The 20,356-nt window shown below is 41.6% G+C and overlaps 3 protein-coding genes across 11 annotated transcripts in view; 2 read left to right on the top strand and 1 right to left on the bottom strand.

Annotated features, from left to right (window-relative positions):
• Positions 1-461: 461 nt before the first annotated feature.
• LOC105015678 (sodium/bile acid cotransporter) lies at positions 462-6,785 on the top strand. Of its 2 annotated transcripts, none has more exons than XM_020054024.3 (6): positions 462-563; positions 3,561-4,020; positions 4,130-4,334; positions 4,483-4,661; positions 4,774-4,973; positions 6,094-6,785. In XM_020054024.3, exons 2-6 carry the CDS (start codon positions 3,599-3,601, stop codon positions 6,147-6,149), a joined length of 1,062 nt encoding a protein of 353 aa, XP_019909583.1. In that variant the 5' UTR covers positions 462-563; positions 3,561-3,598; the 3' UTR covers positions 6,150-6,785. The 2 variants fall into 2 exon arrangements, with proteins under 2 accessions (XP_019909583.1, XP_034153159.1); XM_034297268.1 differs by lacking the exon at positions 462-563 and adding an exon at positions 3,473-3,489.
• A 1,777-nt stretch (positions 6,786-8,562) lies between these two features.
• Positions 8,563-14,482, bottom strand: LOC105015677 (sushi domain-containing protein 6). 2 transcript variants are annotated; one of them, XM_010878994.4, is made up of 8 exons: positions 14,179-14,482; positions 13,166-13,320; positions 12,632-12,823; positions 11,853-12,245; positions 11,542-11,736; positions 10,519-10,657; positions 9,974-10,371; positions 8,563-9,880 (listed from the first exon to the last, which is right to left on the bottom strand). In XM_010878994.4, exons 2-8 carry the CDS (start codon positions 13,281-13,283, stop codon positions 9,855-9,857), a joined length of 1,461 nt encoding a protein of 486 aa, XP_010877296.2. In that variant the 5' UTR covers positions 13,284-13,320; positions 14,179-14,482; the 3' UTR covers positions 8,563-9,854. The 2 variants fall into 2 exon arrangements, with proteins under 2 accessions (XP_010877296.2, XP_010877297.2); XM_010878995.4 differs by having other exon boundaries at positions 11,853-12,242.
• A 296-nt stretch (positions 14,483-14,778) lies between these two features.
• fsip1 (fibrous sheath interacting protein 1) overlaps positions 14,779-20,356 on the top strand; it is a 51,282-nt gene continuing 45,704 nt past the window's right edge. For 3 of the 7 annotated variants that reach the window (XM_010878992.4, XM_013137493.4, XM_010878990.4), the window contains exons 1-5: positions 14,779-14,862; positions 17,218-17,405; positions 19,402-19,462; positions 19,574-19,728; positions 19,818-19,899. In XM_010878992.4, the coding sequence (XP_010877294.2) occupies positions 17,235-17,405; positions 19,402-19,462; positions 19,574-19,728; positions 19,818-19,899 (469 nt within the window). In that variant the 5' untranslated portion in view covers positions 14,779-14,862; positions 17,218-17,234. Of the gene's footprint in view, positions 14,863-17,217; positions 17,406-18,725; positions 18,864-19,401; positions 19,463-19,573; positions 19,729-19,817; positions 19,900-20,356 lie in introns of those variants that run through there. The other 4 variants (XM_010878991.4, XM_013137492.4, XM_020053877.3 and 1 more) reach the window with 4 other exon arrangements.

Below are 20,356 nucleotides of genomic sequence, written 5' to 3'. Positions count from 1 at the left end.
AAAATCATAGTCACACATGCACAATAACATTCAGCATGTTAATTTCCCTAACATAGTAACAAGGACAACATAATGTAAAGGGATACCACTGTCATTTGTTTGTGAAGTATTGTTACCAGCTTTAATTTTTGTATTGAATGCTAACTCTAGAGTCCTAACATATTTTATTACAGTGCTGATGACCACTCACCACAGATATTAAAAAAAACTAACCTTTATCCTAAGATAGTTTGAATAGGGAAGAAAATCATGAATGCACATTCCTTTTTGTAATTTACATTACCCTGTCCTATCCAAAAGTATTCAGGTGGATAGGCCCATGTGGTAAGAGGTTGTTCAATGGATGAGTACAGAAATGATAATTGGTATAAATTTGTACAGTAGATGCAGACTGTTGTGAAGGTAGCCCCCCTACCATGTGATCGGGATGTCATGTGACCGTGTTTTTTAGCAGAGGGCAAAGGGGTTTAGAGAGAAAAATGTGAAGAGGGATGGGGAGAGTGAATGTGAGAGGAGAGCAATTCAGTGTACCAAAGAACATCGCAAGACTGAACACAATGAAGGTAGGAACTTTTTCTTTAAAACACAGGACCTCGAGGTGTCATGATAATGAATTCCAATTTGCATTACAATCTGGGTTTGTTATGTGCGTTTCCTCCTTTATTTATCAAATGGCCTATGATGACAGTAATAGTAATAAAAAGTACTTAAAAGACAGACAGTAATTAGTCCTACATCTTCACTGTTTTAAAAACACTAAAGTTTTGTTAGAGGCCGTGTTCTAAGATACTTCTAAGAAATGACTATTCACCCTTATAATGGCCTCTTTGAGTGTTCGTAGGACTGAGCGCCCCTCTGCATATTCTTTCAAGTAATGCCTGTTTGTTGCCGCCTGAGTTGGAAGGCTTGATGAAAGGCCCTGTCAGTGGGTTCCCAGTGAATCACATTAGGATAGCAAACCATGCAGGCAAACAAATGATACCTGTCCATTTAATTGTTATACGTTAGCTTTTTAGACACACTGTCGGAAAGGGGCATGATTCTTGGAACAATCATTTGCCCTTTATCCAATCAGCAATTGTAGCAGCTGAAAGTCACAAGGAGAATATTTGGGAGCTCTGGGGAACACCAGCGGCGAATATTAACTGTTGTATGGTCAGATCTGAGTGACAATGGCATACAGTTATAGTGTACTGACTCTCTGGGCTAGTGAGACATAATCAGCAAAGATGCAGTCATTAAAAAATGCCTTATATACTTTCATACATTTCTGAGGTGAAATGTGGCAAAACAGATTAATAAAGTATATAGTTCCTTGTTCAGTCTAGTATACAATATTAATTGTGAGATTCTATTTAGTGACATAGGTAGTGCTTATTTGTTAAAATATTAATTGAAGTCTAGAGTATTTGCTCTTCTTTTACATACAGTTGGGAGAACAAGTATTTGATACACTGCCGATTTTCCCACTTATAAAGTGTGTATAAGTCTGTCACTTTTATCATAGGTACTCTTCAACTGTGAGTGACGGAATCTAAAACAAAGATCCAGAAAATCACATTGTACGATTTTTAAGTAATTAATTTGCATTTTATTGCATTAATTTGATACATCAGAAAAGCAGAACTTAATATTTGGTACAGAAACCTTTGTTTGCAATTACAGAGATCATACGTTTCCTGTAGTTCTTGACCAGGTTTGCACACATTTTGTCCCACTCCTCCATTCAGACCTTCTCCAGATCCTTCAGGTTTCGGGGCTGTCGCTGGGCAATATGGACTTTCAGCTCCCTCCAAAGATTTTCTATTGGGTTCAGGTCTGGAGACTGGCTAGGCTATTCCAGGACCTTGAGATGCTTCTTACCGAGCCACACCTTAGTGTGTGTTTCGGGTCGTTGTCATGCTGGAAGACCCAACCAGGACACATCTTCAATGCTCTTATTGAGGGAAGGAGGTAATTGGCAAGATCTCGCGATACATGGCCCCATCCATCCTCCCCTCAATACGGTGCAGTCGTCCTGTCCCCTTTGCAGAAAAGCATCCCCAAATAATGATGTTTCCACCTCCATGCTTCACAATTGGGATGGTGTTCTTGGGGTTGTACTCATCCTTCTTCTTCCTCCAAACACGGCGAGTGGAGTTTAGACCAAAAAGATCTATATTTGTCTCATCAGACCACATGACCTTCTCCCATTCCTCCTCTGGATCATCCAGATGGTCATTGGCATACTTCAGACGGGCCTGGACTTGCGCTGGCTTGAGCAAGGGGACCTTGTGTGCACTGCAGGATTTGAATCCATGATGGCGTAGTGTGTTACAAATGGTTTTCTTTGAGACTGTGGTCCCAGCTCTCTTCAGGTCATTGACCAGGTCCTGCCGTGTAGTTCTGGGCTGATGCCTCACCTTCCTCATGATCATTGATGCCAGACGAGGTGAGATCTTGCATGGAGCCCCAGACCGAGGGAGATTGACCATCATCTTGAACTTCTTCCATTTACTAATAATTGCGCCAACAGTTGTTGCCTTCTCACCAAGCTGCTTGCCTATTGTCCTGTAGCCCATCCCAGCCTTGTGCAGGTCTACAATTTTATCCCTGATGTCCACAGCACTCTGGTCTTAGCCATTGTGGAGAGGTTGGAGTCTGTTTGATTGAATGTGTGAACAGGTGTCTTTTACACAGGTAACGAGTTCAAACAGGTGCAGTTAATACAGGTAATAAATGGGGAACAGGAGGGCTTCTTAAAGAAAAACAAACAGGTCTGTAAGAGCTGGAATTCTTACTGGTTAGTAGGTAATCAAATACTTATGTCATGCAATAAAATTATTTAAAAAATCATACAATGGGATTTTCTGGATTTTTATTTTAGATTCCGTATCTCACTGTTGAAGTCTACCTATGATAGAAATTACATACTTCTACATGCTTTGTAAGTAGGAAAACCTGCTAAATCGGCAGTGTATCAAATACTTGTTCTCCCCACTGTATGTCATGCAATAAAATGCAAATTAATTATTTAAAAATCATACAATGTGATTTTCTGGATTTTTTTTTAGATTCCGTCTCTCACAGTTGAAGTGTACCTATGATAGAAATTACATACTTCTACATGCTTTGTAAGTAGGAAAACCTGCTAAATCGGCAGTGTATCAAATACTTGTTCTCCCCACTGTATGTCATGCAATAAAATGCAAATTAATTATTTAAAAATCATACAATGTGATTTTCTGGATTTTTTTTTAGATTCCGTCTCTCACAGTTGAAGTGTACCTATGATAGAAATTGCAGACCTCTACATGCTTTGTAAGTAGGAAAACCTGCTAAATCAGCAGTGTATCAAATACTTGTTCTCCCCACTGTATGTCATGCAATAAAATGCAAATTAATTATTTAAAAATCATACAATGTGATTTTCTGGATTTTTTTTTTAGATTCCGTCTCTCACAGTTGAAGTGTACCTATGATAGAAAATTACAGACCTCTACATCCTTTGTAAGTAGGAAAATCAGCAGTGTATCAAATACTTGTTCTCCCCACTGTATATGCTTTCTTTGGTTGTTTAGTATGAAAGTTGTCTAAGAGTGTAATAAAAAGATTTGAGATGAAAGACACCATGAACCAGACAGAGGGACAGACCAGAGACAGCTATGAGACCGCTTTGGATCACAACGATGTCCTCAACATCACATCCCGTAATATCACCATGGGATTTCAGTCCCCCTTCTCGCCAGTCATGGACAAGGCCATCAGTGGAATTACCATCATCATCCTCATCATCACCATGGTGTCACTGGGCTGCACCATGGAGATCTCAAAGATCAAGGCCCATATTCTAAAACCGAAAGGGGTGGCCATTGCCGTAATTGCCCAGTTTGGCATTATGCCCCTCACTGCCTTCAGCCTGGCCAAAATCTTTCAGCTGGGTCCCATTGAAGCGGTGACTGTGCTAATCTGTGGCTGCTGTCCAGGGGGAAACCTGTCTAACATCTTCGCCCTGGCCCTGAAGGGTGACATGAATCTCAGGTGAAACTCGGTCACACAATGGTCTGCCTGATATCATGAAAATAATCATAGAAAATAGAATGGAAATGTTAAAACATGTCAATACCCCTGTTCTCTTTATGTCCAACAGCATTGTAATGACCACCTGTTCTACTGTTTTGGCACTGGGTATGATGCCTTTGCTGCTCTTCATATATTGCCACGGCATCCATAACTTGGAACATGCTGTGCCTTACATTGGCATCGTCATAGCTCTCATCATGACCCTGGTGCCCTGTGCCATTGGCATCGCTATCAATCACCGGGTCCCACGGTACTCTCAGATCATCATTAAGGTGAGCTTGACGCCGGTTGCTGTATTTTTGTCCCACAAACATTTCAGGGGATAGACCATTGTGTAGCTTTACTATTTCTAATTACCAAAGTACACAATCGGACAGCCGCTTTAAACGCATTCCTGATTTGAGAGAGCTTTTATCACAGGTTGGTCTTAGCATCTTACTGATTGCGTCCATTGCCATTGGCGTCATGTCAGGCATCACCATTGGGGGAACAGTGTGGGTGGTTCTCTCACCCCAGCTCATGGCCACAGCTGCTCTAATGCCCCTGACAGGGTACCTGCTGGGATACATCATGTCCACCGTCTTCAAAGTCAATCCCCAGTAAGTCCACTGCTGTACTCATTTGTTCAAGGACAGGATGCCCCAGGGGGGAATGCACTCATTATGGTCAGTGGGAATATACAGTTGAGTAAATCATATAATATTTTCTCAGATGCAGGAGAACTATTTCTATGGAGATAGGCTGCCAGAACATCCAGCTGTGCTCCACCATACTGAAGGTGGCCTTTCCTCCGGAGGTCATTGGCCCCCTGTATCTGTTCCCGCTGATCTATATTATATTCCAGGGAGGTGAGGCACTGCTTTTCATCATCCTCTTCAGATGTTACCAAGGCTTCAAGCCGCCGCCTGATGGTAAGTGAAAGTCATTCTACAACCCCTATTTCCAAAAGTTGTGACGCTGCGTAAAAATGCTAATTAAAAACAGAATGCAATGATGTGCAAATCATTTATTCCCTATAATTAAATGGAAATAGTACAAAGACAACATAACAAATGTTGAACAGGATACATTTTATAGTTTTTGGGAAAATACTCAGACAGGGGCATGTATATTACTATGCTGCATATCCTCTTCTTTTATCAATACTCTGTAAGCGTTTTGGAACTGAGGAGACCAATTGCTCTAGTTTTGAAAGTGAAATGTTTTCCCATTCTTGCTTGATATAGGGTTTCAGCAGTTCGAGGTCTCCTTTGTCGTATTTTTCATTTCATAATGGGCTAAATGTTTTCAATGGGTGTAAGGATCTGGACTGCAGGCAGGCCAGTTTAGCACCTGGACTATTTTCCTATGGGGCCATGCTGTTGTAATATGCGTAGAATGTGGTTTGGCATTGTCTTCCCTGAAAAAGACGTTGTCTTGATGGCAGCATATGTTGCTCCAAAATCTGTATATATATAGTTCAGCATTAATGGTGCCTTCACAGATGTGCAAGTCACCCATGCCATGTGCAATAATGCCCTCCCATACCATCACAGATGTTGGCATTTGAACTGTGCCCTGATAGCAAGCCGGATGGTCCCTTACCTTTTTAGGCCAGAGGGTGCGGCGTCCATGATTCCCAAAAAGAATTTAGATTTGTCAGGCCACAGGACAGTTTTCCACTTTGTCTCAGTCCATCTTAAATGAGGTTGGGCCCAGGGAATGCTGTGCCATTTTTAAATCTATTGCGTTCACAGACAATGGTTTTCAAAAGCTGGCAACAAATTCAAAGTGGGCATATATTTTTCAACAAACAATAAAATGTATCAGTTTCAACATTTGAGATGCTGTCTTTGTACTACTTTCTTGAATATAGGGTTTACATGATTTGCACATCACTGCATTCTGTTTTTATTTAAATGTTACACAGCATCCCAACCTTTTGGAAAAAACGGGTTGTAGATATCACTGGAGCAGGGGGCCTCAGAGAACATACTGTTGGACAAAACACTGCAGGCATTCTTAGAAATAAATCAAAATTCTCTCCTATAGCAAAACCATTATATCTCGCAGTGGACATTAAAGTGGATGAAGTGAAGGTCCTATAGGTCCCAGATGGGAGAGACCCATAGAGATGAAGACACAGGTCAGAGGAGGACAGCAGACCTAACACAACAGGCCCAGAAAGCAGCCAGAACACCAGCAGTGAAGCAATGGATATGAGAGGAAAAGTTCTGAAGCTTGTGTTCTGAGGACAGAATTATTTGGCCATCACATCAGTGAAATTAAGGGCTGGTTTCGCAGACATGGATTAAGCCTTGTCTAGGACAAAAAAAAGTTAAATAGAAAACTCCATGGAGCTTGTTTTTTTAGTCCTAGACTAGGCTTAATATATGTCTGCGAAACCGGCCCTAAATGTATTGCATTTTAGCACCACAACTTGCTGCAGATTCGCAGCACAATTGTACCTATAGAACTGTACACCGATCAGCCAAAACATTATGGCCACCTGCCAAATATTAAGTGGGTCCCCCCTTTTCCGCCAAAACAACCCTGACCCGTTAAGGCATGGACTCCACTAGACCTCTGAAGGTGTGCTGTGGTATCTGGCACCAAGACGTTAGCAGCAGATCCTTTAAGTACTTTACGTTATGAGGTGGGACCTCGATGGATCAGACCTGTTTGTCCAGCACATCCCACACATGCTCGATTGGATTGAGATCTGGGGAACTAGGAGGCCAAGTCAACACCTTAAACTGGTTGTTGCGTTTCTCAAACCATTCATGAACCATTTTTGCTTTGTGGCAGGGCGCATTATCCTGCTGAAAGAGGCCAATGCCATCTGGGAATACCGTTGGCATGAAAGGGTGCATATGATCTGCAACAATGCTTACGTAGGTGGTACGTGTCAAAGCAACATTCACATGAATGGCAGGACACAGCTTCAGCCAGCTTGCCTCCTTTCCATAGTGCATCCTGGTGCCTTGTGTTCTCCAGATAAGCGATGCATATGCACCTGGCCATCCACATGATGTAAAAGGAAACGTGATTCATCAGACCAGGCCACCTTCTTCCATTGCTTCGTGGTCCAGTTCTGATGCTCACATGCTCATTGTAGGTGCTTTCGGCAGTGGACAGGGGTCAGCGTGGGTACCCTGACTGGTCTGTGGCTACGCAGCCCCATACACAACAAACTGTGATTCACTGTGTGTTCTGACACCTGTCAATCAGTACCAGAATTAACATTTTCAGCAATTTGAGCTACAATAGCTTGTCAGTTGATTGGACCACACAGGCCAGCCTTTGCTCCCCATGTGCATCAATGAGCCTTGGCCACCCACGGTTCACCGCTCTTCCTTCATTGGACCACTTTTGATAGGTAATGACCACTGCAGACCGAGAACACCCCACATGGGCTGCAGTCTTGAAGATGCTGACTCAGTCACCTAGCCATCACAATTTGGCCCTTGTCAAAGTTGCTCAGATCCTTCTGCTTGCCTATTTTTCCTGCTTTTAATACATCAACATTGAGGACAGAATGTTCACTTGCTGCTTAATACATTATATCCATTATATAATAACGACATTATCAGTGTTATTCACTTCACTTCTCAGTGGTCATAATGTTATGGCTGATCGGTGTATGTTGTAAGTGGAATGCATTGTCTTAATCCTCTAAATGTATCCTTATTTCTACCACTGAACTTGCGGATTTGCTACATCATTGTGCAAAATGTACTGACCTTTACTGGGTTGTGTGGTTGTCCTTTAAAGATACAGTCTGCCATTTTTGGCCACTGGTTCTGAAATGTTGAGCGAAAAAGACCACTGACAAATTGTCCCCCTTGTCATCAAAACCACAGGCTTTTGTCTGAGATATAATTCAACTTATATATTATGGCCATATAAAAAACATAATACACATCCGACCCAAAATTGAAGGTTTTAAAGATAATAATTGACAGACTGTATCTTTAAGATGAATGTAACTGTATCTCTGAATAAGAGCATTTGCTAAATGCATTTTGAACTGTTTCAGACAATGTGAATAATTGAAATAAAATCAGTGAATTCAGATCATGCAAATTCTTCTGGCAAAAAAGGGAGGAACTGCATTTATATTGATCAGATTTTATTTCTAGATATTTGTTTATTATGAATGGAAATAGTGAATTGTCTACTGCCCCATGTTGTACAATGACAGGTCAGTCACATAAATATTGCATGTTATATTATATATAGATTACGGTTTAAAGCAAATGCATAATGACAATGTAGTCTATAATATTTTCTTTACATATATGGCATAGGCCAAAATCAATTTTTGTGCCATTTCCATAAATGTAATATTTGATATTTGCAGTTAAACATGACTCTTCATTTTCTACAAATCAAATTTTCTAGAAGTGGGTATTAAAGGTACAAAGTAGCAATAAAGTGCATTGCCATATTAGTGTAGAATAAACCTGGCACTTGAATAAGAATGTGAAAATTGCATTAGTTGAGAGGGACAACATTTTGTAGAGCTCAAATTATATTTTATTAAAATGATTGCAGGGTATATACAGAGTAAAATTAACTTAAACTTTACAAATATTAAAATAATATTTTCACAACTAAATTGTTTAGTCTCAAAGAAAACAAAACCATTTAATACATGGCAATAAGCATCTGTACATAATAATTACCAGGTTCTCAGAATTCATGGGTATTCCAATTCACTGTAGAGTCTTACTCATTATGTTCTCATTAAAACATAGGTTTTAATGTCCTTTTCCAAGAATTGTGGAAGCATCAAAGGAACCATTGCTGATCAACAGCATTCATGAATATATTACATACTCAATTTAGTTCTTATCTAAACATATACTACATTTTAAACAACCTACAAATAAATAAAGTATAACATAACATAGATATCCAAGAAAAACCACCTCCAATTTGTTAACTGTGGAATTTACATTCATTTAAAAATCCTTTTTTAGTTGCAAGAAGTCCAATAGAGTTGTTCTTTGTGCATAGAAGTGGAGCTCTAAGGCCAATGGGGAAAGGATGTGCATACATGAATACAAAGACATAAATGAACTGAGATGTGTACTTGAACAGAAAAATTATCTAATAAGTGGGTGAATAAAACATTGAGCTCAAAACCACAATCAGAACGTGACACCATATAGTTTTGCCACAAATAACCCAAACCAGAATATTCCATATTAAATAAATACTTCCCTATTGATGAAATGTAAAGGTAAAAATGTGTATATGTTAAAATGATTAGTTCATTCTAAGTTACAGTGGCCTTCATGCATCATTCATAATGTGCTGCTGTGTATGTTCTGCAGTGAGGAAAACACCTTGAAATGGTATAAAATCGGCAATAATTCTCAAAGCGTAAAAAATTAAAATACAAATTATAAGTGAAGATCTTCCAAATAACATATCCAGCCTTCCAAAAACATCCTTTAACATACGGTGCTTATTTCGCTCGCTTTTTCAGCTGAATGCCTCAGAGCTGAGCAAATAACAAAAGAGCAAGTGTCAGTCACTGGACACAGTGTAAAGAGTCCTATAAAACGGCTAAGCACGTATATACACATGAAACCATTCTGCGCTCTCCTCTGGATGGAGAACATTATTCTGCTAAGCAAAACACAGCCTGAGTTAGTGCTTGGGTGTTGGGTCTAGTCTGTGTTGCTTTGGCAGAGGCTGCTTTGGGGAGCTCCAAACAGGCTTCCGGATCCACACAGCAGGGCAAAAGCTGTCGACGACAATGGGGATTCCGTAGACGTTTTCCCAAGTGGCTGCAGCAAGATTCAGGCCTCCTTTAACAAAGGCATATCTGCAGGAAACAATAAAGGACATTGTCAGCGCTTAGTATGCACACAGTCTTATCATCCAGCACGCTTGACAAGACACGTGGATAGAGTCCTACCATCAGAGTAGTCTGTCTCAGGGTCGTGGAGGGGAAGGCTGTACTGGCCGCCCCTCGTCGAGTCCCTCCGCTGTGAGCGTGACGGTGCAGCAGCAGCAGCCTGCTCTGGGTCCCAGCCGGAGGAGGGGGATGTGGGGGAGGTCGGCAGTACCGAGCCAGCCACTGCCATCTCTGAGAGCTGAGAGAGGGTGGAAGGCCTGGAGAGTCCCACCGGGGCGATGAGAGGCTCTGTGGTCCCTGAGGCCTGCTGGCCCTCTGACAGCACTATCTGAACCCGGGCCTCTGAGCTGAGACTCAGAGACCCCCCGCCACACACAGCCTCTTCATAGGAGGGCAGGGCCACCTGCACCCCCTCCACCATGATGGACACCGGCTGGCCGGACACACCCTGCTCCCGCCTATCAGGGACCGACAGAGGGACGGGGAGCAGCCTGTTAATACTGGATTACTTCAGACTACTACAAGCAAGTTTCATGAGCACACGCGCAGCTATCGTAAGACTAGCCTTTTTTCTGAACAAGCATCCTTGGCTTTGTGCCACTCACCGGCTGTGGTTAAAGGACTTGAGTTTAGGCTGCAGCAGGACAAAGAGGACCACAAGCAGCAGGATAAGGGCTACAGAGCTGGCGGTGGAGGCCACAATTGACAGGGTGGGTATGCCCAACGGAGGTGCAGGATCTCTGACTGGAAGGAGGGAAGATGGTAATGAGTCGACCCCCAAACCTGGTTCATGGACTGTCCCGCTTGATGTCAAAGGGCCACCACCAACCAAAAATGTTATCAGTGACCCAGAAATCAGAATAGTAAAATATCAACCACATACATAATGCTAAGATCTGTGTTATGTCAAAGTTGAATATATAATAATATACTTCTTTAGCCAAAGTAACAATATGTGCACTTCTCTAGCAATATTCTGATATTGGCTACTACGTTTCAGTGTGGTTACATGTTTTGCACGCTGGTACAAAGAACACGACCTGAAGTATTTGTTTATTAGATTATCTTCCTCTATTGCATTAGCCCAGGCAACGTTACCGGTCCTTTGCTGATAGAGATCAGTCCCTAAACAAAGACGTGTTTAAACAATGTGAAGCATGCATTTATGTTAAGTTAAAATAAGACCACATGGCATGGCCTAAAGGGAAAATAAATAAACATCCTTTCACCTGCTAGCCAAACTAAAGAGAGCTACATGAAAAAATAAAAAGGTCTGAATAACAAAAGGTCTAGGGATCCCTCCATTTGCTTTCTGCAAACATGATAAAAGGGATGTTTGTAACAAATATAACTTTATACTGTTATTAGGGGAAACTATACAAAATATCGTATCATTATAAAATGTTTGCTTTAATTTAGAATACTTATTTAACATAACACTTCTGTATTTATTAATATAAACAAATACGATTAAACATATGGCTAAAACATTGCAAGACACAGAATGCCTGTCTTTTCTGAACCTTTTTCTTTTAGATTAAATAGCAGTATAGCTATATAACTTCATTTTGCACATTGATACCAAACATTTGGCTATCTAACATGACCTCTGTGGAAAATAAGACAACCTTGGTCCAGGAGACAGCTAATCTGCATGGGGCCGTCCCACTCCCCGTCCTGACATGTCAGGTATTTGTAGTCTCCTTTCAAAATGTAGCCTTCATCACAGAAGTACTCGATCACAGTGCGATGACTAAGGCTATGGCAGGGAGACGGGTGACAGGTGTAGCCCCCATTCTCGGGCTCAAACGGAGGCAGACACACTGTTGACAAGACACAACGGAACCATCCGTGAGTGCACAACCCTGGCGTTAGATAAGACAACACGTTATCATGGGCTTGGAAGGATCTTAGAGCATTTAGTGGAGCCAAGTGGTACCATTACTGCGTACGCAGCCGGGAGGATCTGATGACCATCGGCCCAGGGGGGTGCAGGTGACGATGTTGGGCCCGTCCTGCACGAAGCCTGGATCACAGCTATACTGGAGGACTGCGCCCACATGGAAGAACCCTCTGCTGGTCTCTGTCAGGTTGACTGAGGCATGCTGGACCATGAACGGCCTCAAACATCCTTGGTTGACACAGCTGATTTGCATCGGGCCGTCCCACTCCCCATCCTGACAGGTAAGGTATTTGTACTTGTAGTCTCCCTTCAGGATGTAGCCTTCGTCACAGAAGTACTCAATCACTGTACCCTGGCCCAGCCGGTGGCATGGTGAAGGGTGGCAGGTGTACCCTCCATTCAATGGCTCAGACGGAGGCCGACACACTGCTGGTCAGAAGGAATCATGTTTTAGGCAAAAAGGAATGAGTGAGGCTGTGGTAAATGGTTAATATACCATGCCTAGGGGCTGCTTGCAGGCACAATGCATTATGGAGTGTGTGGATAAAACACTCACCTCCACAAACCCTGAGCTGCACTACAATATACCAGAAACACCTGAACTGCTTTTTACCAGCAAAATTACAGTAAAAAGTTTTCAAACCTATGGTCTCATACCACAGCTTTCTCCGAATCAGGATTTAAAACATCTCGTTTATAAAAATGGCATAATCCTGCAATATCCCTAATTTAGTATAAACTTTAGGTTGTACAAAGAAATGGCAGCATTCACATTGAGTTGTAATGGCTACCATGCTGTGGAGAGAGACACTCACCATCACTCCGTATGCAGCGGGGTGGGTCTGAGGTCCAGTGGCCCAGAGAGGAGCAGGTGATGATGGTGGGCCCATCAGCTAGATAGCCTGGGTCACAGCTGTACTGGAGTACCGTGCCCACCGGGAATGAACCCCTGTTAGTCTCTGTCAAGTTAACCCAGCTGTTCTGCACCATGAATGGCCTCACACATCCTGAGGACAGACAAAGGGTTGTAGGTTTCATGCTAGCAGATTCTGGTGTTTTTTTTTTTTTTTTATATATTAATGCTACTATGCTGCTATTTTATGGTTAATACAATTCTGTAGAGGCAATTCTATGAGTGGGTTTTTAGGCTTACATAATAACAATGACTCACAAAGGCAGTGGGTGCTAAGCGAGAGAAGAGGATCTCTAGCAACCATTTTACGCCCCCATCCAGCATATTTCACTCATCAGCATTGAGATGGAAAGGATGTGGGGACTTAACACCTTTGAGTGTAGCTGTCCCCAGCTGTTTGTGAGGGGACATTTACTGACTACATGAGATCTCTTACCTGACCCTTGTCCTGTGGCTAGCACGGTCAGGAAGAACAACAAAGAAAGTGACTGCTTGTCAGATGAGGTGGGCAGTCCAAAGACATTTGACATTGAGTCTAACATTCCATTGCACATTTTTTTTAACTTCCAGTGCAGATGGAGTCAGCTCAACCTATAGAAGAACAAAAGAGGACAAATTGAGTGAGAAGTGAAGAGACACCTGTCCATGAATAAATGTATAAACCCTGTTGAAGTCACATATTCCAAGTCAACAGTACTGTAAAGTACATTCCAAAGCAAGAGCTGATGCTTTTCCATGTCAACACTACATTACTGTATATTCCAATATCAAAGCAAGAGCAGATGCTTTGTTCGGGCCCAATGAATGGAAACAACAGACAAGATCTGACTAATTTTGCGAAGAAAGTCAGCAGTTACTATCTAGCATCCTAATTGAAAGCTAGCCAATGTTGCTAACTTCGGTATGGTTAGGCCTGCTTTAACGTTACTGTTCCCAACTACGTAATTGCATTTCCCTGTAGTTAGCTGGCTACTGTCGTAATTTACTGCTACCCATAGTCTGTCTCTCTCTGTTAGTAACTACTGTATCATTACATTACCTATATAGCTGTTAACTACATAATGTGGTAGATACACCATAACATTAACTATACAGTAACACGACTACCAGCGGCACGTTATGTTATCTAAATAAATATAAGGACAAAGCCAGGTGGTTAACGCGTTAGCTAGATAGTGAGTAAGGTTTGGTATCTAAAAGTGAACGTTTTTCATCCCACCTTTATTAAACTTAAGAATAGCGACATTGTTACAGCCGTACCGTGAATCAATAAACTACTTTAAGTAGTAACATTATGCTAACAATAACAACAACAGAAATCAGTTAGCTAGCTGACTAACTATTGCGTAAGATCTGTTTGTTAAATGTCATTAGCTTACTAGCTAACAAAGTCAATCTTATTTAGCTAGCCAGTTAGCTAGTATCTTTGCTGAACGACGTCAACATTACCCAAACAACAACAACGTTCCCTCGGCGCCTCCTCCTCGTCCACTGTGGTCGATAAATCGTGATCTGGTTTAATCGGTTTCTGTCGACCTATACATGTCGTGTGGTACTCCGTCCATCACCAGATGCATCAACAATGCGGGGAAAGGCGATCACAAATCGCCTCCAGCTTGAGTAGCTTCTCAGTGGCTGGTATCTGAACTACTGCTAAGGGTCCCAGGCAAAGATACTCAGGAAATGAGCTGAAATGCCCAGACTTCGCCTCTTGCGGATTTACGGAAGAGTTTTGTTCAGTCACAATTTACCCATGACACTTTGCGAGTTTTATCCTCGTTCAACAAGATTGCGAAACAGGTCCAATCCCAAATCGCCCCCTACACTTATGAACTTGTGGTGATCTAAACATTTAATTGAAATAGTAATACGGCGAATTTCACGCGTTTCATGGCAAAGTGGAGCCAATTTCCAAATATCAGACACATGTCAAATCCTGTCAAACCCCCTCAGATTTCGACAGGTGTATAATAAGGTGTAGGATCTAGGATCGATTTGGGATCATATCCTCCTAGTTCACAAAGTTGGTGTCTAGTTACCACATCAGGTCCGTTCTTTTGCGTCCTTAGATACCACAGCAAGACAACATCCTGCTTCCTAAATAAGAACATCACTACGCTTTTCAGCTGTCAGGTACTTTATATTTATGATTGAATGAAAATACGATTGACAATGGGATTTATTTACATGGACATTCTTGTAAAATGCTATCGTCTAATTCTGGTTTACGTCTAAATTCCGCGAATTTAGATAGCACAGCTAGCTACATTAACCACCCCCTCCAAAATTGTACCACGCCTGCCTTCTCAGCAATAGTTATTTGTTATAAATTAATGGGAATTCGATAGAACATTTGATTTATTTACTTGAAACTGCTTGTAAAATGTTCTAACCATGCATTACAAGTCCAATTATACTTTTTCATACTTATGGGATTATAGCAGTTAAGCATATCTTAAGCAGTTAAGCATTAACATAAGATTATGAACAGGGTGATTTGAATTATAATATATTTTGCAATGAATATAGAGGAAGTAAAAGAAAATAGGTATCTACAAGGCAGTTACAAAGCCAGTAACAAGACAAAATGAACTAGAAAACAGTAAGAGGGACTGCACTCTTCATCTGCACTGGGCAGAGGGAATACAGATATTTTATCAGGTACAAATGTATCAGTGCTGAGATATTTAACTTTCAAGTTAACCAAAAAGGTCACATACAGGTCAAGTATTAATCCCTTGTCAATAGTGTTCTCACAGTCTGACCCATCCTTTCAAGTAGAATGACAATTAATCCCAGACATTTTAATAACATTCAAATAGAAATGTCCCATAATGAAGATGAAATCTGAAGCATCCAATTGTTGTTATCACCTCTCAAGGGGAGAGGAAGCCCTTCGACTTAGTATAAATGCTTAATATTTGGGCTCAGTTAAAAATGTGTTCACAATAGTGTTTTCTGTTTCAAAAAGTAAAATACATTGCTCAAAAATATTAAGGGAACACTTAAATCACACATCAAGTCTCAATGAAGGAAACATTAAATATCAAAATCTTTTCGGTACATTGTGTAATTCGTTGAGAGCAAAATGACGTAACAACGGTCAATGGAAACAAAAATCACCAACAGACTGAGGGCTGGATTCAAATTCACACAGAAAATCAGGGTAAACAATTGAAATCGCAGGCTGTTCCAGCTAACATGAATTTCATCACGGCAACTCAATGTGACTCAGTAGTGTGTATGGCCCCCACATGCCTGTAAGCACTCCTGACAACATCTGTGCATGTTCCTGATGAGACAGCAGATGGTGACCTGTGGGATCTCCTCCAAGACCTGGATCAGGGTATGGGGAACGTGAGGGTCAGTCAATGGCATCAATGCCTCTGTCATCCAGGAACTGCCTACACACTCTGGCCGCATGAGGCCGGGCATTGTCCTGCACCAGGAGGAACCCAGGGCCCACTGCACCAGCGTAAGGTCTGGCGATGGGTCTGAGGATTTCATCCTGGTACCTAACAGCAGTTGGCTAGCACGTGGAGGTCTGTGCAACCCTCCAAGGATATGCCTTCCCAGACCATCACTCCCACCACCAAACCAGTCATGCTTTTGCAGGCAGCATAACATTTACCACGGCGTCTCCAGACTCTATCACGTCTGTCACATGTGCTCAGTGTGAACCTGCTCTCATCTGTGAAGAGAACGGGGTGCCAATGGCGGTCCTGACAATCCTGGTTTTCTCTGGCAAACGCAAATCTGCACGGTGCCGGGCTGTGAGCACAGGTCCCACTAGAGGATGTTGGGCCCTCATGCCACCCTCATAGTCAATTTCTGACAGTTTGGTCAGAAACATGCACACCAGTAACCCACTGGAGGTCATTTTGTAGGGCTTTGGCAGTGCTCCTCCTGTTCCTCCTACTGTGCAACCTGAATGGGAAAACTAGAGAAGAATCAATCAGGAAGTATAAGGAGAGTTTTGTGGCAACCTCTGCTCTAATTGTCTGTGGCCACCCCTACAAACCATTCCCTTTTGGGGCTTGTCTTGCTGTTGCCTATCCAGTGCACCTGTTGTCACTTTCATTTGCACCAAAACATGACATTGGTTAACAATTGCTTATGCTTCCTAACTGGTCAGATTGATATCACTGAAGTTTAATTGACTTGGTGTTATACTGTGATGATTGTGTTCCCTTAATTTTTTGGAGCAGTTTATGTTAAGAAACGAATGCCTATGTTTACAAGGACCGCATGGCAAATTGAGTTTCTGTAAACACTTAACAGAGTTATCTACTGGAAACATTGAATACACACTAGATTCAGCTAGAACGTGCAAATATTATCTTGCTAGCTTGTGTTCGGCGCTGCCCACCTGGCTTCACTAGCCTCCAATTCAAAACTACAACATCTGGGGTGGTATACTTTCTTCCTTGTGAGGAACCATCTAAAGTCATGCTGTACAATAGTGAAATTCTCCTTTAACTTTACTAGAGCTTTCAGGGCAAGTAATGGATATAACGAGAGGGAGTTTAGACGACATCTCCCGCCCGGCTTCAAGTGAGCGTTCTCGCGCTGGTAGCCGTGTATCAACCGTCCTACTGCCTGACACCGGAAGAGTTTGTCAACCCAGCTCAACATCCCTGGAGGTCCTGAGTGATGATGGCTCCAACAGTAAGCAGGTAGTTTAGCGTATTGTGTCTGAATCTAGAACGACATTACATATGGTCCTTAAAAGTAAATGGATACAACTACCAACTCCCAGTGGATAGAAGAAGGATAGAAAAACAGTATGGCAAACATACTTTAGGCTAAATGTACAATACCTGATGACATTTTTAGAACACCCCCATGTTTCAATATTGTATTTATTTAAGCAGTTAAAGTCCAGTAAATTGCCTGAAATGGTAACAGAATATGTTCAAACAACGCATAAAACGGCCTGTTTCAGAGTGTGTCCAGAGTGTGACAACCAGTCGTAACAAGCCAGCTCTGGACATTTCTGGAAACTCCTTTGTCTTTGCACATGCAAATTAGCTCTTAAAACGTTTCTTTTGTCCTTATTCTAATTGCTACAGTTTCACTTAGCAGTCAACTTTAAGTAAAAAAAACAGAACAGTAACACACAGCTTGAACACCTATCTATACCAAAATAAGCTACGGTACCAGAGGTCTAGTTACTTTCCTTGAGTCCAGAATGGAGGGTTGAACGGCATATAGCATTAAGCAGAGCCATGACTGCATTTCTCTATATGCAGGCTGGCAATAAAATCAGATGTAAAAAAATAAAGATCAAACAATATCAAGTATCAGGGGTGTAGCACAAAATTCTGGGCTCTGTACATAGACGGTCTCTGAGGGCCCCTCCCCTCTATTCAAGATTCAAACATTTTCAAGGGCTGCTCCATATGTTAGGGCCCTATATACTTAGTACCCCATTTCTCCTGGTCCGACGCCACTGTGTAGTATCACAACTGGTACTGTGAAGAGACACTATTTGATATTATGATTGAAATAATTTTGTTTCCCAGGAAGAGTTCATATGTAAAACGGGATCATACCAACCACCAAAGTGTGTTGCAAAGACAAGAAAATACATTTTTGAAAATAAAAGTTGTTAGTTTACTCTAGAAAAAAGAAAAAAGGTAGGAGTCAGGCCTCAACATATTTTAACAGCAGTATACATTAGGTATATAAAATACATAAAGCATTTTTGCATCTGTCGCTGATACCTGTGCTTGGGCGTCGCTACACGATGTCATGCTCAACCTCGACTTGACTGTACTGCTTTTCCTCTCAGGGAAGGCTTGTTCACTACAAGACCTCTCTACAACCGTATCCCCCTCTCAGAGTGTAAAAAAACCTTGTTTTCACATTGCTGTGACCTTGGACAGCATCCTTTTATTCTCCGCAAACCTCAAAGCAGAGATTCACTTCTGCAGGTTCTTGCTTCACAACTCACCTGACAGGAAGTGTACCTTACTGGAAGCGATGCAGATCCTATTTCAGTCACCTCCCGTCAAGACTCCTGCTACTCACTGTTGGTTGGGCTTGCTGCTTGTGCATTCCAAACTCTGCAACTTATCCACAATACTGCAGCCTGAACAGAAATTCGGAGAGTTGTGGAGAAAATGTCAGAGGTATATCGCTTCACCCCTCTGCGATTCTTCATCGATGTACTAGAGCAGTGTTTCTCAACCCTGCTCCTGGGCGCCCCCCTGCCCTGTATGTTTTAGATCTCTCCCTGCTCTGTCACACCTAATTTTTAATGATCAGCTCATTAGCAAGTCCTTCATGAGCTACATCAGGTATGTTTGGGCAGGGAGAGATCTAAAACATGAAGGGCAGTGGGGCGTCCAGGAGCATGATTGAGAAACACTGTAGTAGAGGAAGCAATGTCTGGGTCTTTTTGTGGAACTGATGGAAGAGAGGGAGGGTGCATCTTTTTCATTTAACAAAGGAGCAGGTGTGGCTTTTGTTGCCGTATAGAAAGTCTATATTTTAGTTTGATGAAAAATAATGTGAAATAATGTGAAATGCTGTCATACCTCTATTAATATATTTTTTTTATATTACTATGCAAATATTGTACATATTGCGTTAAAATGTGTGCACTAACTTGAAATTACTCTGGATGAAAGTGTCTGCTAAGTTAATAAAATTTAAAATGCTTTCCAGGATAATAACAACTCTTATGAAAACCTCATGTCACCAGATGAAAGTCCTCTGTCTAAGACAGGTATGCATAAAAATTTCACTGTGAAACTGGTTTGAGTGGTAAAGAATAGTGAAAAAAAGCAGATCATGTTATTGCATCTTTTTAAATAATTTCCATGTCATTCCATTGGAGATTTATCTGATGAGGAGAATGAAGATTCAGACCTCCAGAATGCCATCAAGAAAATGGAAGTACTTGACAAAATCCTGGCGTCAAGGATCGCGTATGAAAAAGAAGTCAAAAGGAAAGGGAAGGAGCTCCATCAAACTCTATGGCAGGATCTACTGGTAAACACAGCGATATACAGATTACCTACATCAAATCAGAATTGACATAAGAATGTGTTAAAGGACTTTGCCTAAACTTTTCTGTGCAGCAGATAAAGCCCAACAGCCCTTCAGGATGTACAGATGAAGCGGAAAACACGAGGAGGTTTTTGGAGCCGTTTACTTCCAGTAGTAAGTGACTTCCCAGAACACATAAGGGTGGATACTGTCTGCATTAACTGAAGCATTGAGGAAAATGTTTGTCGCGCTGCCAAATTACATTGATAACATTATTTTGGTTGTCTCACAATATTTGAGTATAGTATGGGGACATTGTACAATGTATGGGGGTGGGGCAAGTGATGATAGTGCGTTTGCTTCCTCTTTTTAATCAGGATTTAGCACATTTACTGCATCATTTCTTCTTTGTTAGGTTAAAATGTTGATAAGCTGTTATTTATTTATATTATAAACAAAGCAGTGCACACATAGCAGTAGGCTACACATGCATCTTGCAAGATAAAACTGGTGGTAAAACCGCTAGAATGCTCGTAACTAATTAAATTACATGTGCATTATAAATACAGGTTTTATACAATTAGTTTCATGGTCGAGTACTGTCAATATCTGCCCACTGCGAACTGGATGA

Source organism: Esox lucius, chromosome 15 (assembly GCF_011004845.1).
Source record: "Esox lucius isolate fEsoLuc1 chromosome 15, fEsoLuc1.pri, whole genome shotgun sequence".
Lineage (NCBI taxonomy): Eukaryota > Metazoa > Chordata > Actinopteri > Esociformes > Esocidae > Esox > Esox lucius.
Note: the sequence above shows the minus strand (reverse complement) of the source record. Positions and strands in the feature narration are given on the sequence as shown.